Source organism: Pseudophryne corroboree, chromosome 9, assembly GCF_028390025.1.
Source record: "Pseudophryne corroboree isolate aPseCor3 chromosome 9, aPseCor3.hap2, whole genome shotgun sequence".
In the NCBI taxonomy this organism is placed as follows: domain Eukaryota; kingdom Metazoa; phylum Chordata; class Amphibia; order Anura; family Myobatrachidae; genus Pseudophryne; species Pseudophryne corroboree.
In genome coordinates, this window is record NC_086452.1 from 248,676,242 (window position 1) to 248,696,158 (window position 19,917).

The 19,917-nt window shown below is 45.4% G+C and overlaps 1 protein-coding gene across 2 annotated transcripts in view; it reads right to left on the reverse strand.

Moving 5' to 3' along the window:
* The window catches only part of GLRX2 (glutaredoxin 2), a 199,918-nt gene that overhangs the window by 103,577 nt on the left and 76,424 nt on the right, over positions 1-19,917 (reverse strand). For both annotated transcript variants that reach the window (XM_063940194.1, XM_063940195.1), the window contains one exon: positions 2,137-2,211. In XM_063940194.1, coding sequence (XP_063796264.1) covers positions 2,137-2,211 — 75 coding nt within the window. The remainder of the gene's footprint in view (positions 1-2,136; positions 2,212-19,917) is intronic.

Here is a 19,917-nt window from a genome sequence, read left to right on the forward strand (position 1 = left end):
GCCCAAAATGGCGCTGTCTTCCCGCTCTTCATAGGATTATACTGGCCTGAGGATTTGTGCTGGCTGAGATCCGGGGACCCCGACAGGCTGTGTGACAAGTGAGGGTGTTGGCGCTGACTCAGGGTGCCCCTCACAGCGCCGCACTATGTACCACTGAGCCTCCGGAGCGCAGTTGATACTGCGCTCCTACCCATATGCCGCCATTTTCACACCGGCCCCCCGCTTGCTAGGGGGGGTCGGTGACTCACTCGCCACAAATCTTCAGCTCTGTAAGGGGGTGGCGGCATGCTGCCGGGGTGAGCGATCCCCTGTGGCGGGGAACTTTCTGTCCCCTCAGGAGCTCAGTGTCCTGTCAGCGGAGATAGTGGCTCAGACCCCGCAGGGCGGACACTACTCCCCCCCTTAGTCGCAGGGAGGCCGTTGCCAGCAGCCTCCCTGTAAAATAATTAACTCTAAAAATAAACTTTACTAGAGAAACTCTGGAGAGCTCCCCTAGCTGTGACCGCCTCCTCCGGGCACATTTTCTATACTGAGTCTGGTAGGAGGGGCATAGAGGGAGGAGCAAGCCCACACTCTCAAACTCTTAAAGTGCCAATAGCTCCTGGTGGACCTGTCTATACCCCATGGTACTAATGTGGACCCCAGCATCCTCTAGGACATAAGAGAAAAGTTTTGTGCAGTTTCTGAGTAGCTCTGGACTTACTCAGCCGCTGCGATCACTTCAGCATGTTCGGTGCCAGAATTGATGTCAGACACGCGCCCTGCAAACGCTTGGACACGCCTGCGTTTTTCCAAACACTCCCAGAAAATGGTCAGTTGCCACCCACAAATGCCTTCTTCCTGTCAATCTCCTTGCGACCGGCTGTGCGAATGGATTCTTCGTAAAACCCATTGCACAGCAACGATCCGCTTTGTACCCGTGCATGCGCATTGCGGTGCATATGCATGCGCAGTTCTGACCCAATCGCAGCGCAGCAAAAAAAGCTAGCGTGCGATCAGGTCTGAATGACACCCTATATCTGTTTATGCCTGAATAAGTTTGCCCAATTAATCTGTATTATTGATGCAATATTGTGGGTGTATCTTAGAAGGGAGCACCTGGAACAATTGATACACAATTTATTTTTGTTACTGCTCACTGGGGTGTGGGAAACGCCCCACAAATGTACTAATTGTTAAGACTGACCCTATTTTGTGCACCAGAGAAAATACCATTTTTTTTTTCAGCTGCATTGTTGCTGACCGTGGGGAAGCGGTAGGGAGGTGCCCGCGGCCCCTCAGCAAAAATTCTGTACGAATCGCTACTTGCGATTCATACTGAATATGCCCCATAATGTATATAAGTGGTCGGTCATTCCCAGCTGCTCCGTAGAGTTCCTTACAGGTACAGGTGACCCGTCTAAGGTGGCCATAAATTAGGGGCGCCAAACTGAAATTTTATCTTGCTCCCCTCAACTGAAAAACGTTCTGATGCCCCTGACTGTAGCCCCCAAATGCCAACAGCATGTCAATCATGCTGCAGCTTACAGGGCACAACGTACGCCCAGCTGTATGGAGACTGCTTCTCCGACGCATGCACAGTCCTTCAACCAGCGGAAAACTGTGAAAACATAGAAACAGTGTCCACCTCTGAATCAGCCCCTTTGGTAAGATTTCTGCTCCCCACCTCAGGAGGGTGCGAGCAGAAAATATAGGCACCCGCGGAACTCGGGCTCAGCAGCACAAACAATTGAATAGCCTTAGATAGTGTTGTCCATATGCAACATATATAACTGTATGGCTGCTGTTCTGTTTTTTAATTATAAGTTTATTAAACAGTCTGTAGAGCAATGAATAAAATTCCTGTGGGGGCATAAAAAAAAATCTTGGCTGATGGCAACTACCCAAATGATAACGTTTGCAAGCCCAATCCTTGGAATATTTATTTTCTGTAGATTACAAAAGATCTCAACAGCTAAATCACAATTTATCTTTTGCATTCTTTAAAACATATTCCTTTCATATTTAAGACTATAATGAGATTTTTGTATATGAATTATCATAGTCCTTTTTGGTTAACCAGCAATCCTAATCCCAATAGTTTAGAAAAAATATCTAATATTATACAGACTTCTCATGGGGCAATTTTTACATCACCTGTTTGCAAATGAGGTTGTTAATTGCTTTGATAGATGATAAATTCCTTCTCTCAACTGCAAAGCCCACACCTTCCTAAAAAAGAGAAATAAACCATTTTTAATAATTGCTTGCATAAAAAGAGAGGTCTTAGTCAGGAGATACAAAGGACTTGCAAAGTACATACAAAAAGGATTCCCATTGTAAGCAAGTAACTTGGACCTGTAGATTGATAAAATATACAGAGCAGCGGAGTCTCTGCCTGGGGAACACAGTAGTAGGGGGATAAGACATATCAGTGCTTTATTTTGCCAGGTATGATTTATCATGTATAAAAAGATAGGTGAAAGCTTATATTCCATCACTCCCCCCCCCCCCCCCCCGCAAAACCGTGGAAGTATTCGCAAAACCGTAGCAGTGCGCTTTCCCACCCCAAAGATATGACATCAAGAGGATGTCAAGGAGTGGGAAGCTGGGTGCCAGGCACATGCTGTGGCCATGCCAGGTGTCTCTACCAGGCACCACAAAAGTCAGATGCACATGTCATCAGGCTTCAATCCTTTGACCTCGTATCCTGGGTGGAGTCACTGGTCAAACAAACTCGTAATGGCCCTGACTATTGGGTCTTTCTGCTGCAGGGTACACTGGGCTCCACAAGTCAGGACAATGGGGTGTAGAGTAGGATCTTGATCCGAGGCACCAACAGGCTCAAAGCTTTGACTGTTCCCAGAATGCACAGCGCCGCCTCCTAGATTACCCCGCCTCCCAGCACAGAAGCTCAGTTTGTCAGTTGGTGCTGCAGTAAGCAGGCACTTAACAGAGGGGCTGCTCAAAGCAGCCCTGAGAAAAGCTTTTTATGAGGTAAAAAGTGAAGACTTCAAGGGCAGCAGCGGTGGTAAATGTCTTTTGACATTCACTGCTGCAGCTCCAGCTCTCCCCAGCGGCGCTGTACACTCCCGAGCCCTGGTTGCCGGGTACCTACAGCGGAGGCTCCGGTTTTCTTCATGTTAGACACACACGGCTGGGGCTCTCCAGGATCGCGTGGCCACGCTTCAGGAGGTGGTAAGTGGGTCCCGCTCGCGAGACCCAGTCTTTATCGCGATCCGGCACGGTCAGTGGGAGGCGGGCCGCGCGCGCTGGACACTGTGGATACAGGCGATCCCACTAGATCACCAGGGCATGGGCGCAGGTCAGGTTTTCTCTTAAAACCGATTTTAATATCGCCCACAGTACCCGGTGGTTTTGCCAGCAAGGGGGATAAGGCTTAGACCTGAAGCAAGTGTTCCCGCCCTGGAGCTGCATCTCTGTCTTTTCCTCACTCCCTGTCAGTGTCTGCGGCGCCATTACTCCTCAGCTCACTGTTCATGGGACTGCTTGGGCAAATCCTCCTATGTAAAGCCGCCTGGTTGTCGGCGCTGTGCCTTTACATGACACTTAAGAATTCTACCTGCCTTTTTAGTCAGTGTTAGTAAGAAAGAGTTTCAACAAAAAGGGACAAAGGGGAAGGGAAAACTTCTGCACCAGTCAAAAGGTCAATGTATGTTCTTTATTAAATGAAAAAAACCCCATTAATACATGCATTATGATATTAATTCACTGTTATGTGTTGGGGGTGCCGCCATAGACAATAAGGTTGAAGACACAAAAAGAAGAAAAGATTGTCTCTTTGTTGGTGCACAAAAGGAGAAAGAATGATTAAATCTAAGAAGTAACTTTTATTAGTAATCAATTAAAATAGATGTGAAATATATTTGGAAAAATATTTTATTAATAAAGATATTATATCAATTAAAAATATTCACTGTGTCACTTGTTTCATTTGCATTTATTAATTCTAAGGGTCCAGACCACTCGTAGCCTATATCCATCAATTGGTATAATTTTAAATGATGTGTCACTTTACAGGGGACCGAAAAGAAAGTTCGTGTGGAATGGGTCCACGTACAGAAAAAGTGTCCCGCAATATAATGCACTTTTTAAATGCAATATAATTTCTATAACACCCCCCGTTCTGTGCTCATTTATACAGTTGATTGCTTGCCTGTTCTTAATACTAAAGCAAGTTATAGGAACAGAACACTGTCATGATTGAAATCATACAGTGTTGCGATCCCCTTTTAAGTTGACACAATACTGTCACATGTGTTACTTGCCTATGACAAGGAGTTCCTATAATAAGGAAATTCATAAATATGATGGGGTAAATCAATGCATGATATGCTTGTATTCAAATGTCATACATCTGTCTTTTACAGTTTTATCCCATTAAAATATTGGCAGGAAGCCTTTAAGGAATAACCACAATATTTCTTGTGATGGTTTTATATGTATATCATGTCCTTATTGTGTGTCAGATTTATAATGCAGTAATTGGTGATTTAATATCTCAAAAGATATCACAATGTGTAAGGGCAGGGGGTCACTGAAACCTATGCAATAAATAGCAACTTTTTATTGCGGATGAAAGTACACCTGAAGTGTCTTTGCAGCGATGATTTAATATTTAGTTAATCTCTCATATATCTCTCACTGAATAAGGGAACAACACCACTGAAACATATATACTGTTTTAATTTTGCACCTATACACCCAGCCGCACGCAGTTTTAATTATCATCAGCGTGTCACTGCAACGGCTGTTTTCAGATTTATAATGCAGTAATTGGTGATTTAATATCTCAAAAGATATCACAATGTGTAAGGGCAGGGGGTCACTGAAACCTATACAATAAATAGCAGCTTTTTATTGCGGATGAAAATACACCTGAAGTGTCTTTGCAGCGATGATTTAATATTCCCTCATGTATCTCTCACTGAGTAAGAGAACAACACCACTGAAACATATATGCTGTTTTGATTTTACACCTATACACACAGCCGCACATAGTTTTAATTATCATCAGCGTGTCACTGCAACGGCTGTTTTTATACTGAGAGAATGAATGATTAATTACCGCAACAACTGTTCTTATAGTGGTTGCAGTCTATATAAATTCCCCCAAATTCATTGCCAAGAAAATCAGTATTATATCGTTGCAGGTGTTATAATTGAACCACCATCAGCATATTTTTACACCACCATCAACATGTTTTTCTATTGTGGATATTACAATTTTAGTGCAACTGCTTATTTCAATTAGGTGTGATCTGTGCTGATTATCCCGGTTTCAGAGAGTATCAAAGCTTTAACTGGTGTATTTTTAAATACCGTCTGCACCTCCCTATAACAGCTATGAAGAAGCGTGCAGCGTCCGTGTATTAATAAAGGTTCAGTGCCCATATATATTGATCCTGCTGCACAATAGTATTTTTGCTAATTAAAACGTACCACACTATTGCGGCTGTTGGTACGTGTTTAGTACCTATTGTGTTCTTGCACATAAGTCCATTACTGACATTGCCCATACATATTTACTACATATACATTTCTTTCTCTTAATAGCTCCCTTAAATCACTCCTGGTCTGGCTAAGTGCTGGTACGAGTGGTCCTATACCTATTCCATATATCTGTTAGCTACATTACATTTGTATAAGTGATTGTGACATTTTTAGTGAATATAGCGGACAGATTTTATGCCGCTCTGAAACGCCACCAACGTGCACGTTTCACATCAGCTTCCTCAGGGCAAACACGATTGTCCTAACGAGGATGGCTATAAGGGGAAGCTCAGCCAATCATTTCAAATTAGCGTGACGTGTCACACAATCGCGTGACACGTCATTTCTACCCGTGCTTATGCTGACACCATGATTAAAGATATGTAATCTATTTACACTTATCGTCTGAATATCCAATAATGTGCTCATCATATCCAAGAGATCCTGACAGGAGTAAAAAATAATAATAATAATAATCCGCTGCTATGAGTTTAAAAGTGTGCTGCTCAAATATTTAGCCGAATTGCTTCAGGGAATTTGTTATTAAAGTGGAAACGCTTTATTACTAACTTGGAGAGATATCAAAATACTGTATATTGTAGTATATAAATTCTCATAATTTCATATCCCTCATAATAGAGTGTAAGAAAAGGGGATGGACAATATTATCTATAAGAGATTTTGAATTTATTATAAAAAGATTTTCTTATTACATATTGAGGACTGATACTCAGTCTGTTGATGTGTTAATATGATATGAGATATATATATCTCATATCATATTAACACATCAACAGACTGAGTATCAGTCCTCAATATGTAATAAGAAAATCTTTTTATAATAAATTCAAAATCTCTTATAGATAATATTGTCCATCCCCTTTTCTTACACTCTATTATGAGGGATATGAAATTATGAGAATTTATATACTACAATATACAGTATTTTGATATCTCTCCAAGTTAGTAATAAAGCGTTTCCACTTTAATAACAAATTCCCTGAAGCAATTCGGCTAAATATTTGAGCAGCACACTTTTAAACTCATAGCAGCGGATTATTATTATTATTATTTTTTACTCCTGTCAGGATCTCTTGGATATGATGAGCACATTATTGGATATTCAGACGATAAGTGTAAATAGATTACATATCTTTAATCATGGTGTCAGCATAAGCACGGGTAGAAATGACGTGTCACGCGATTGTGTGACACGTCACGCTAATTTGAAATGATTGGCTGAGCTTCCCCTTATAGCCATCCTCGTTAGGACAATCGTGTTTGCCCTGAGGAAGCTGATGTGAAACGTGCACGTTGGTGGCGTTTCAGAGCGGCATAAAATCGGTCCGCTATATTCACTAAAAATGTCACAATCACTTATACAAATGTAATGTAGCTAACAGATATATGGAATAGGTATAGGACCACTCGTACCAGCACTTAGCCAGACCAGGAGTGATTTAAGGGAGCTATTAAGAGAAAGAAATGTATATGTAGTAAATATGTATGGGCAATGTCAGTAATGGACTTATGTGCAAGAACACAATAGGTACTAAACACGTACCAACAGCCGCAATAGTGTGGTACGTTTTAATTAGCAAAAATACTATTGTGCAGCAGGATCAATATATATGGGCACTGAACCTTTATTAATACACGGACGCTGCACGCTTCTTCATAGCTGTTATAGGGAGGTGCAGACGGTATTTAAAAATACACCAGTTAAAGCTTTGATACTCTCTGAAACCGGGATAATCAGCACAGATCACACCTAATTGAAATAAGCAGTTGCACTAAAATTGTAATATCCACAATAGAAAAACATGTTGATGGTGGTGTAAAAATATGCTGATGGTGGTTCAATTATAACACCTGCAACGATATAATACTGATTTTCTTGGCAATGAATTTGGGGGAATTTATATAGACTGCAACCACTATAAGAACAGTTGTTGCGGTAATTAATCATTCATTCTCTCAGTATAAAAACAGCCGTTGCAGTGACACGCTGATGATAATTAAAACTACGTGCGGCTGTGTGTATAGGTGTAAAATCAAAACAGCATATATGTTTCAGTGGTGTTGTTCTCTTACTCAGTGAGAGATACATGAGGGAATATTAAATCATCGCTGCAAAGACACTTCAGGTGTATTTTCATCCGCAATAAAAAGCTGCTATTTATTGTATAGGTTTCAGTGACCCCCTGCCCTTACACATTGTGATATCTTTTGAGATATTAAATCACCAATTACTGCATTATAAATCTGAAAACAGCCGTTGCAGTGACACGCTGATGATAATTAAAACTGCGTGCGGCTGGGTGTATAGGTGCAAAATTAAAACAGTATATATGTTTCAGTGGTGTTGTTCCCTTATTCAGTGAGAGATATATGAGAGATTAACTAAATATTAAATCATCGCTGCAAAGACACTTCAGGTGTACTTTCATCCGCAATAAAAAGTTGCTATTTATTGCATAGGTTTCAGTGACCCCCTGCCCTTACACATTGTGATATCTTTTGAGATATTAAATCACCAATTACTGCATTATAAATCTGACACACAATAAGGACATGATATACATATAAAACCATCACAAGAAATATTGTGGTTATTCCTTAAAGGCTTCCTGCCAATATTTTAATGGGATAAAACTGTAAAAGACAGATGTATGACATTTGAATACAAGCATATCATGCATTGATTTACCCCATCATATTTATGAATTTCCTTATTATAGGAACTCCTTGTCATAGGCAAGTAACACATGTGACAGTATTGTGTCAACTTAAAAGGGGATCGCAACACTGTATGATTTCAATCATGACAGTGTTCTGTTCCTATAACTTGCTTTAGTATTAAGAACAGGCAAGCAATCAACTGTATAAATGAGCACAGAACGGGGGGTGTTATAGAAATTATATTGCATTTAAAAAGTGCATTATATTGCGGGACACTTTTTCTGTACGTGGACCCATTCCACACGAACTTTCTTTTCGGTCCCCTGTAAAGTGACACATCATTTAAAATTATACCAATTGATGGATATAGGCTACGAGTGGTCTGGACCCTTAGAATTAATAAATGCAAATGAAACAAGTGACACAGTGAATATTTTTAATTGATATAATATCTTTATTAATAAAATATTTTTCCAAATATATTTCACATCTATTTTAATTGATTACTAATAAAAGTTACTTCTTAGATTTAATCATTCTTTCTCCTTTTGTGCGCCAACAAAGAGACAATCTTTTCTTCTTTTTGTGTCTTAGTAAGAAAGAGTGCATTTAGTCAGGGGTTTATAGTACAATTACCCTGTGATATACATCCAGTTTCTTACTGTGTAGTGTTATATCTATTGACTATATAGCTGTGTAAGCTAGACCAGTGCAGTATTATTGTCTGTAATAACCTCTGCATTGTACAAACTGTGACTATTTGTGTGTGCATTGATAGCTGAGTGGTGTCCATCTCGTGTCTTTCACTCAACTTGCTATCCCTATATTCTATAACCTTAGGGGGCTTGGTGCGTTAGGGGTTATTTAATATAGGATTTTCACAAAGATATACTGTATTACGTATTTTTCTCTGTGATTTAGTCACCATATCTCTCCTTTATCTCTGCTGGTACTGACTACACTGCGCAGGGGTTTGGGTTTAGGGATATAGTGCTGCTAATAATTGTACTGTGTTACCTCATACTGCAAGTTATATCATGTCTGCTTCTGAGGGTAACGGTTCTGGGGCGGAACACACTGCTGGTGTTGCTGAAGCCACAGGCACATATGGGGAGAATATAGCAGCTGTGGTCTCTGGTTCTGGGGGCTCCTTGCCCCCCAGTGGGACTGTGGCAATGGAGGCACATACTGACCCTCCGTGGGCCGCTTTTTCCACGCTTCTGCATACGCTAGTTCATAAACTAACACCCCCTATGGGACCCCCAATGCCGGTACAACCGTATGTGGTCCCTGCAGCTAACCCGCCGTGGACGGACGATTTATCTGCTCAATTAAAGAAGTTGAACCAGTCCCTGACTACTAAAAAGTCTGACCATCGCTCGCCCAAGTCCAAGAGGTCCTCTAAGCGAGCGCTAGTCTCCTCACAATCCACTGCTGTCACTGACACCTCGTCTGATGAAGACAGCACATACACTGACCCCACAGGTTCTGACTCAGATACGGCTGATGGGGAGGGTAGTTCACATGTGGATGTTCCTGATCTTTTGGAGGCTATTAAATTAATTCTGCAGATTACGGATGATCCCGAGCCATCCGTTCCTCCTAAGAAACCAGATAGGTTCAAGCGTCAGAAGGTGATTAAACAAGTTTTACCTCACTCTGACCACCTAGTGGATATACGTCAGGAACCCTGGCAAAGCCCGGGTACGAAGTTTGTGCCTCAAAAGAAGATGCTGGCTCGCTATCCCCTCGCGCCAGAGCTGTCTAAGAATTGGGAAACACCTCCTCCAGTAGACTCATATGTGGCTAGGATGGTGGTTTCCTCAGCTATACCTGTCACTACTGTCACGTCTCTAAAAGAGCCTACGGATAAACGTGTCGAGGGTTGTCTAAAAGCGATTTACACCCTCACGGGTGCTGCACAAAGGTCCACTATTGCATACATGGGCGGCAGAGGCAATTGAAGCATGGGCCTTGGAGTTAGAAGCTGAAATCTCCTCTGACCATGCTAGACAATGCTTGTCATATATTGTCACAGCTTCTCGCTATATTAAAGAGGCGGCTTCTGATGCCGGTATCCTAGCAGCCAAGGCCTCTACTACGTCAGTCCTGGCTCGCAGGATATTGTGGCTGAGATCCTGGTCTGTGGATCTGGACTCTAGAAAAACCCTGGAGGTACTCCCTTTCAAGGGGGATATTCTGTTTGGGGAGGACTTAAATAAGATAGTGGCTGACTTGGCTACTGCCAAAACTGCCTGTCTGCCTAATACAGCTCCTTCTGTGTCGAAGGCCAAAGGCACGTCCTTTCGCCCCTTTCGTCCTTCAGGTAAAGCAAAAGGTCAGGCGTACCATAAGCAGGCCCGCACTTCCAAACCTGGTAAGCCGAAGCCCAAAAGATCCTGGGCTGCCCGTCAGCCAGCAGCCAAGACCGATAAGCCTGCCGCATGACGGGGCGGGCCTCCCCCTGGGGGATCCCAGGGTGGGGGGCCGGCTTCTAGGGTATACCCAGGAATGGTTGAACACCACTTCAGATGCCTGGGTACGGGAAGTCGTCACTCGAGGTTACGCCATAGCCTTCAAAAACCGACCCCCTCATCGATTTTGCCAGACAGACGTCCCGTCGGACCAGACAAAGGCAAACACTCTGCATTCGGTGGTACAGACCCTCCTGGATACAGGAGTCGTAGTACAGGTGCCTCTTGCTCAGAGGGGCCGGGGGTACTATTCTCCGCTGTTTCTAGTCCCGAAACCGAATGGGTCCTCCCGGCCCATTCTCAACCTCAAGGCACTGAACAAGTTTGTGAAGGTTTCCAAGTTCCGTATGGAAACCCATCGCTCTATAGTTCTGGCCTTGGAACCTGGGGACTACATGGTCTCCCTGGACATACAGGATGCTTACCTGCATATTCCTATAGCAGTGTCACATCAACAATACCTGAGGTTCGCTATTGGCAACCTCCATTACCAGTTTCGGGCGTTACCTTTTGGTTTAACAACGGCTCCGCGAGTCTTCACCAAAGTTATGGCGGTGATGACAGTGATACTGCCGTATCTGGACGACTTGTTAATCCTGGCAAATTCCCCAGATCTTCTCCTGCGTCATCTGGATATGACGGTCCGGTTTCTACAATCCCATGGGTGGCTCATCAACTGGAAGAAATCCTCCCTGGTCCCTGCTCAGAGCATGGTGCATCTGGGAGCGCTGTTGGACACTCACAACCAGAGGTTGTTCTTGTCTCAGGAGAAAGTCCTGAAACTTCAGGACAGGATTCGTTGCTTCCTTTCTCGTCCGCAAGTGTCGATACATTCGGCAATGCAGGTGCTGGGCCTCATGGTATCAGCATTCGACATGGTGGAGTATGCTCAATTCCATTCTCGCCCCCTCCAGAAGCTGATTCTAGCCAAGTGGGACGGCCTGCCTCACCGGATCATGTCTCAAATGATCTCTTTGACTCCGGAGGTCAGTCTGTCGCTGCTCTGGTGGCTCCAGTACCGACAATTGTGCAGAGGCCATCCCTTCTGGATATCCAACTGGGTCCTGTTGACGACAGATGCCAGTCTAAGAGGTTGGGGCGCGGTGCTGGAGCAGCACTCCATGCAGGGTCGGTGGACCAAGGAGGAATATCTCCTCTCGATCAACATTCTGGAATTGCGGGCGGTCTTCAATGCGTTGAACCTAGCCCAGCATTTGATTCAGAACCGTCCTGTTCAAGTACAGTTGGACAACGCCACCACAGTGGCTTACATAAATCATCAAGGCGGCACTCGAAGCCGTTTGGCAATGAAGGAAGCCTCACGGATTCTACATTGGGCAGAACGCCATCTATCGGCAATATCCATTCTGGGAGTCCTGAATTGGGAAGCGGACTTTCTCAGTCGTCAGGATGTGCATGCCGGCGAGTGGGGCCTCCATCCAGAAGTGTTTCAACTCCTCGTGGAAAGGTGGGGTCTTCCAGATGTGGATCTGATGGCGTCTCGACACAATCACAAGGTTCCGGTCTTCGGAGCAAGGACAAGGGATCCTCAAGCAGCATTCGTGGATGCGCTGGCAGTGCCGGGGAGGTTTCGGCTGCCGTACGTGTTCCCTCCAGGGTCACTCCTGCCCAGGGTAATTCGGACGTTCAAGCAAGAAAAAGGAAATCTGCTTCTCATAGCTCCGGCGTGGCACAGACGGCACTGGTTCTCAGACCTGCAAGGCCTATCGTCAGAGCGTCCACTTCTACTTCCACAACGCCCAGACCTCCTCGTTCAGGGCCCCTGTGTCTACCAGGACCTAGCCGGGCTGTCTTTGACGGCGTGGCTCTTGAAGCTTCCGTCTTAAGAGCTAAGGGTTTTTACTGAAGAGGTCATTAAAACTATGTTGCGGGCCCAGAAACCGGCCTCTGCTCGGATCGGGTCTGGCATTCCTACTTTGTTTGGTGCGCATCTAACCATTATGACGCTTCCAAGTTTAGTACAGCCAAACTTTTGGCTTTTCTACAGCAGGGCCTAGATTTAGGCCTGCGTATGGCCTCCCTCAAGGTTCCTATTTCTGCCTTGTCGGTGTGGTTTCAGAGAAAAATTGCGACTTTACCTGATGTTCATACTTTCACTCAGGGTGTGTTGCGTATCCAACCTCCCTATGTCCCGCCTGTGGCTCCTTGGGACGTGTCGGTGGTTTTGGAGGCATTGCAGGAGCCTCCATTTGAACCTCTTGGTTCAGCTGACCTTAAGTGGATTTCCCTGAAGGTGGTGTTCTTGCTGGCTATCGCCTCTGCTAGAAGAGTGTCGGATTTGGGTGCCTTGTCTTGTAGTTCCCCATATCTGATTTTTCACCGTGACCGGGCAGTTCTTAGGACTCGTCCCGGAAATTTACCTAAGGTGGTTTCTTCGTTCCACCTTAATCAGGAGATTGTGGTTCCAGCTTTTGTCTCTCCTGATTTGTCTCCCAAAGAGCGGTCTTTGGATGTGGTACGGGCTCTCCGTATCTATGTGAAGAGAACTGCTTCTATTCGAAAGCCTGTTTCTCTCTTTGTTTTGTTTGGATTTCACAAACGTGGCTGGCCTGCTCACAAGCAGACCCTGGCCAGGTGGATTAGAATTGTGATTGCGCATGCTTATGTGAAGGCTGATCTGTCAGCTCCTGTTCACATTACGGCCCATTCTACTCGGTCTGTTGGACCTTCTTGGGCGGCCCAACGTGGCGCAACCCTTGATCAATTGTGCAAGGCGGCTACGTGGTCCTCCAGGAACACGTTCATAAGGTTCTATGCCTTCGATACTGCCGCTTCCCAGGATGCTTCCTTTGGATGCCGGATTCTTGTGCCCGCTACAGTGCGTCCCCTCCCATAAGGAACTGCTTTAGGACATCCCCATTGTAAAGACTTGTGGAGCCCAGTGTACCCCGCAGCAGAAAACGAGTTTTATGGTAAGAACTTACCCTTGTTAAAACTCTTTCTGCGAGGTACACTGGGCTCCACAAGGCGCCCACCCTGACGCACTTAGCTTCTTTGGGTTGGTATGGCATTAGCCGCTGACACTTCTCTTGTCGTGAGAGTGTGGTATATGTGGCTACTAACCGTTGTCGTCTCTTTTCCTGCTACTGCATTGGGCTGGTTAACTAAACTGAGCTCCTGTGCTGGGAGGCGGGGTGATATAGGAGGCAGCGCTGTGCATTCTGGGAACAGTCAAGGCTTTGAGCCTGTTGGTGCCTCGGATCAAGATCCTACTCTACACCCCATTGTCCAGACTTGTGGAGCCCAGTGTACCTCGCAGAAAGAGTTTTAACAAGGGTAAGTTCTTACCATAAAACTCATTTTTTTTGTTACTCAGGCTTTAATGAATCCTAGTAGTACAAAAATCTGAAGGACAATGCTCTCCTGGTACATTTGTACTCTGAAATGGAGACCGAAAAAAAAAAAAGCGGGGAATCACTGAAATCTGAGATTACGTGATGAACCCCTGGTGTATAAACGGTATCTGCAGTGGCGTAAGTTCATCCCAGTTGCCCAGAGGCAAGATAAATATTGGTAACCCCCCCCCCCCCTAATTTTACATAAATGTATGTATGTGAGCGTATATATATATGTGTATATATATATATATATATATATATATATATGTAAGTGTGTGTGCGTATGTGTGTGTGTGTGAATGGAGTGTTCTGGAAAAAAAAATGTATATACTGTATATACATTTCATTGTCTTTTATTTTAAATCACACATTTCTTAGCAGTCATACACAGGATTAGAACCCATGACCTGTCACACTGACAGCAGACACTTTACTGATGGAGCTATTTGCTGCTGTACAAGAAGTATGAGAATTCTAACTATATGATGTTACGTGTAAGTGTCAGATAAGTAACTTCATATACTGTAGTTAGAATTCTCATATTTCCTATACAGGAGCAAACAGCTTCATCAGTAAGGTGTCCGCTTCCAGTGTTATACGTCGTGGTTTCTAATCCTTGGTATGACACTTGTAAAATGTGTATCTGCAGTATAATAAAAAGGGTGTGATTTGTAAGGTTCAGGGACGAGTGAGGAAGTTGGCCACTGAAGAGATACTGTAGCAACAGCTATCAATTAACTTAATTCAATGGTGTCACAGAATGAGAGGATAAGTGCCCCCCTTCAGAGCAGGAGCCCAGCGGCAGATGACTCCGTTGCCTCCCAGAGTTACGCCTCTGGGTATCCGGTCTCTAGGTCGACCACACTTTTTTTTTTTTTTTTTTTTTAAACTGTTTTATTACAGTTTTTTGTCAGTACAGGTGAATGAATACATGGACAGAATGATAATTCTGAAAGTCAATAAAAGGTCAAAACAAATATAAATGAATACTCAATGATATTGAACCGAAACAGACCAAGAACAATAGTGTACAACTACACCTGTCTTCAAGAAGGCAGGAACAATGCTCAACAGGTAAAGGGTAAGGGCATGGGTGGATGAAGGGGGTGGGGGTGGGGAGGGGGGGGGGGGGGGAATGGCGCTTCCAGAGTATGTGGGCATATTGATGAACAGCATGATGAAAGTAGCAACATGTGCATTAATAAAGCATATTGAAGGCAAAAAATAAGAATTTACTCACCGGTAATTCTATTTCTCGTAGTCCGTAGTGGATGCTGGGACTCCGTAAGGACCATGGGGAATAGCGGCTCCGCAGGAGACTGGGCACAACTAAAAGAATGCTTTAGACTACTGATGTGCACTGGCTCCTCCCACTATGACCCTCCTCCAGACTTCAGTTAGGATACGGTGCCCGGAAGAGCTGACACAATAAGGAAGGATTTTGAATCCCGGGTAAGACTCATATCAGCCACACCAATCACACCGTATAACTCGTGATACATTACCCAGTTAACAGTATGATAACAACTGAGCCTCTCAACAGATGGCTCAACAATAACCCTTTAGTTAAACAATAACTATATACAAGTATTGCAGACAATCCGCACTTGGGATGGGCGCCCAGCATCCACTACGGACTACGAGAAATAGAATTACCGGTGAGTAAATTCTTATTTTCTCTGACGTCCTAAGTGGATGCTGGGACTCCGTAAGGACCATGGGGATTATACCAAAGCTCCCAAACGGGCGGGAGAGCGCGGATGACTCTGCAGCACCGAATGGGCAAACTCTAGGTCCTCCTCAGCCAGGGTGTCAAACTTGTAGAATTTAGCAAAAGTGTTTGACCCCAACCAAGTAGCTGCTCGGCAAAGTTGTAGAGCCGAGACCCCTCGGGCAGCCGCCCAAGAAGAGCCCACCTTCCTCCTGGAATGGGCTTTTACTGATTTAGGATGCGGCAGTCCAGCCGCAGAATGTGCAAGCTGAATCGTACTACAGATCCAGCGAGCAATAGTCTGCTTTGAAGCAGGTGCACCCAACTTGTTGGGCGCATACAGGATAAATAGCGAGTCAGTCTTTCTGACTCCAGCTGTCCTGGAAACATAAATTTTCAGGGCCCTGACTACATCCAACGACTTGGAAGCCGCAGGCACCACGATAGGTTGGTTCAGATGAAAGGCTGATACCACCTTAGGGAGAAATTGGGGACGAGTCCTCAATTCTGCCCTATCCATATGGAAAATCAGATAAGGGCTTTTACATGACAAAGCCGCCAATTCTGATACACGCCTGGCCGAAGCCAAGGCCAACAACATGACCACTTTCCACGTGAGATATTTAAATTCACCAGTTTTAAGTGGCTTAAACCAATGTGACTTTAGGAAATCCACCACCACGTTGAGATCCCAAGGTGCCACTGGAGGCACAAAGGGGGGCTGAATATGCAGCACTCCCTTAACAAAAGTTTGAACTTCAGGTAGTGAAGCCAGTTCTCTCTGGAAGAAAATCGATAGAGCCGAAATCTGGACCTTAATGGAACCCAATTTTAGGCCCATAGTCACCCCTGACTGTAGAAAGTGCAGGAAACGGCCCAGCTGAAATTCTTCCGTTGGGGCCTTCCTGGCCTCACACCACGCAACATATTTTCGCCATATGCGGTGATAATGGTTTGCAGTTACTTCTTTAATAGCTTTAATCAGCGTAGGAATGACTTCCTCCGGAATGCCCTTTTCCTTCAGGATCCGGTGTTCAACCGCCATGCCGTCAAACGCAGCAAGTCTTGGAACAGACAGGACCCCTGCTGCAGCAGGTCCTGTCTGAGCGGCAGAGGCCATGGGTCCTCTGAGATCATTTCTTGAAGTTTCGGGTACCAAGCTCTTCTTGGCCAATCCGGAACAATGAGTATAGTTCTTACTCCTCTTCTCCTTATTATCCTCAGTACCTTTGGTATGAGAGGAAGAGGAGGGAACACATAAACCGACCGGTACACCCACGGTGTCACTAGAGCGTCCACAGCTATCGCCTGCGGGTCTCTTGACCTGGCGCAATACTTTTCTAGCTTTTTGTTTAGGCGGGACGCCATCATGTCCACCTGTGGCCTTTCCCAACGGTTTGCAATCAGTTGGAAGACTTCTGGATGAAGTCCCCACTCTCCCGGGTGGAGGTCGTGTCTGCTGAGGAAGTCTGCTTCCCAGTTGTCCACTCCCGGAATGAACACTGCTGACAGTGCTAACACGTGATTTTCCGCCCATCGGAGAAACCTTGTGGCTTCTGCCATCGCCGTCCTGCTTCTCGTGCCGCCCTGTCAGTTTACATGGGCGACCGCCGTGATGTTATCTGACTGGATCAGTACCGGCTGGTTTTGAAGCAGGGGTTTTGCCTGACTTAGGGCATTGTAAATGGCCCTCAGTTCCAGAATATTTATGTGCAGGGAAGTCTCCTGACTTGACCATAGTCCTTGGAAGTTTCTTCCCTGTGTGACTGCCCCCCAGCCTCGAAGGCTGGCATCCGTGGTCACCAGGACCCAGTCCTGTATGCCGAATCTGCGGCCCTCTTGAAGATGAGCACTCTGCAGCCACCACAGCAGAGACACCCTGGTCCTTGGAGACAGGGTTATCAGCCGATGCATCTAAAGATGCGATCCGGACCACTTGTCCAACAGGTCCCACTGAAAGATTCTTGCATGGAACCTGCCGAATGGAATTGCTTCGTAGGAAGCTACCATCTTTCCCAGGATCCGCGTGCAGTGATGCACCGACACCTGTTTTGGTTTTAGGAGGCCTCTGACTAGAGATGACAGCTCCTTGGCCTTCTCCTCCGGGAGAAACACCTTTTTCTGTTCTGTGTCCAGAATCATCCCCAGGAACAGTAGACGTGTAGGGATCAGCTGTGACTTTGGAATATTTAGAATCCAGCCGTGCTGTTGTAGCACCTCCCGAGATAGTGCTACCCCGACCAACAACTGCTCCCTGGACCTCGCCTTTATCAGGAGATCGTCCAAGTACGGGATAATTAAAACTCCCTTCTTTCGAAGGAGTATCATCATTTCGGCCATTACCTTGGTAAAGACCCTCGGAGCCGTGGATAGACCGAACGGCAACGTCTGGAATTGGTAATGACAATCCTGTACCACAAATCTGAGGTACTCCTGGTGAGGATGGTAAATGTGGACATGCAGGTAAGCATCCTTGATGTCCAGTGATACCATGTAATCCCCCTCGTCCAGGCTTGCAATAACCGCCCTGAGCGATTCCATCTTGAACTTGAATTTTTTTATATACGTGTTCAAGGATTTAAAATTTAAAATGGGTCTCACCGAACCGTACGGTTTCGGTACCACAAACATTGTGGAATAGTAACCCTGTCCTTGTTGAAGTAGGGGCACCTTTACTATCACCTGTTGTGAATACAGCTTGTGAATTGCCTGTAACACTGCCTCCCTGCCTGAGTGAGTTGTTGGTAAGGCAGATTTGAGGAAACGGCGGGGGGGAGACGTCTCGAATTCCAGCTTGTACCCCTGAGATACTACTTGAAAGATCCAGGGATCCACCCGTGAGCGAGCCCACTGATTGCTGAAATTTTTGAGACGGGCCCCCACCGTACCTGGCTCCGCCTGTGGAGCCCCAGCGTCATGCTGTGGACTTAGAGGAAGCGGGGGAGGACTTTTGCTCCTGGGAACTGGCTGTATGCTGCAGCTTTTTCCCTCTACCTCTGCCTCTGGGCAGAAAGGACGCGCCCTTAACCCGCTTGCCCTTATTGGGCCGAAAGGACTGTACCTGATAATACGGTGCTTTCTTTGGCTGTGAGGGAACATGGGGTAAAAATGTAGACTTCCCAGCTGTTGCTGTGGAAACGAGGTCCGAGAGACCATCCCCGAACAACTCCTCACCCTTATAAGGCAAAACTTCCATGTGCCTTTTAGAATCTGCATCTCCTGTCCACTGCCGAGTCAATAACCCTCTCCTGGCAGAAATGGACATTGCACTTATTTTAGATGCCAGCCGGCAAATATCCCTCTGTGCATCCCTCATGTAGAAGAGTGCGTCTTTAATATGCTCTACGGTTAGCAATATAGTGTCCCTGTCTAGGGTGTCAATATTTTCCGACAGGGAATCTGACCACGCAGCTGCAGCACTGCACATCCATGCTGAAGCAATAGCTGGTCTCAGTATAACACCTGTGTGTGTATATATAGACTTCAGGATAGCCTCCTGCTTTCTATCAGCAGATTCCTTCAGGGCGGCCGTATCCGGAGACGGTAGTGCCACCTTCTTTGACAAGCGTGTGAGCGCTTTATCCACCCTAGGGGATGTTTCCCAACGTGACCTATCCTCTGGCGGGAAAGGGTACGCCATTAGTAACCTCTTAGAAATTACCAGTTTCTTATCAGGGGAAGCCCACGCTTCTTCACACACTTCATTTAATTCCTCAGATGGAGGAAAAACAACTGGTAGTTTTTTCTCTCCAAACATAATACCCTTTTTTGTGGTACCCGGGGTAACATCAGAAATGTGCAACACATTTTTCATTGTCTCAATCATGTAACGTATGGCCCTATTGGAAGTTACATTAGTCTCATCGTCGTCGACACTGGAGTCAGTATCCGTGTCGACATCTGTGTCTGCCATCTGAGGTAGCGGGCGTTTTAGAGCCCCTGATGGCTTTTGAGACGCCTGGGCAGGCACAGGCTGAGAAGCCGGCTGTCCCACATTTGGTATGTCGTCAAACCTTTTATGCAAGGAGTCGACACTGTCACGTAATTCCTTCCACAGCACCATCCACTCAGGTGTCGACCCTTTGAGGAGACAGAGAGAGAGTATGCCAGCACACACCAGAGCGCTATATAACACAGGGATCCCACTATAAATGAGTGTTTTTCCCTTATAGCTGCTTATATTATATATACTGCGCCT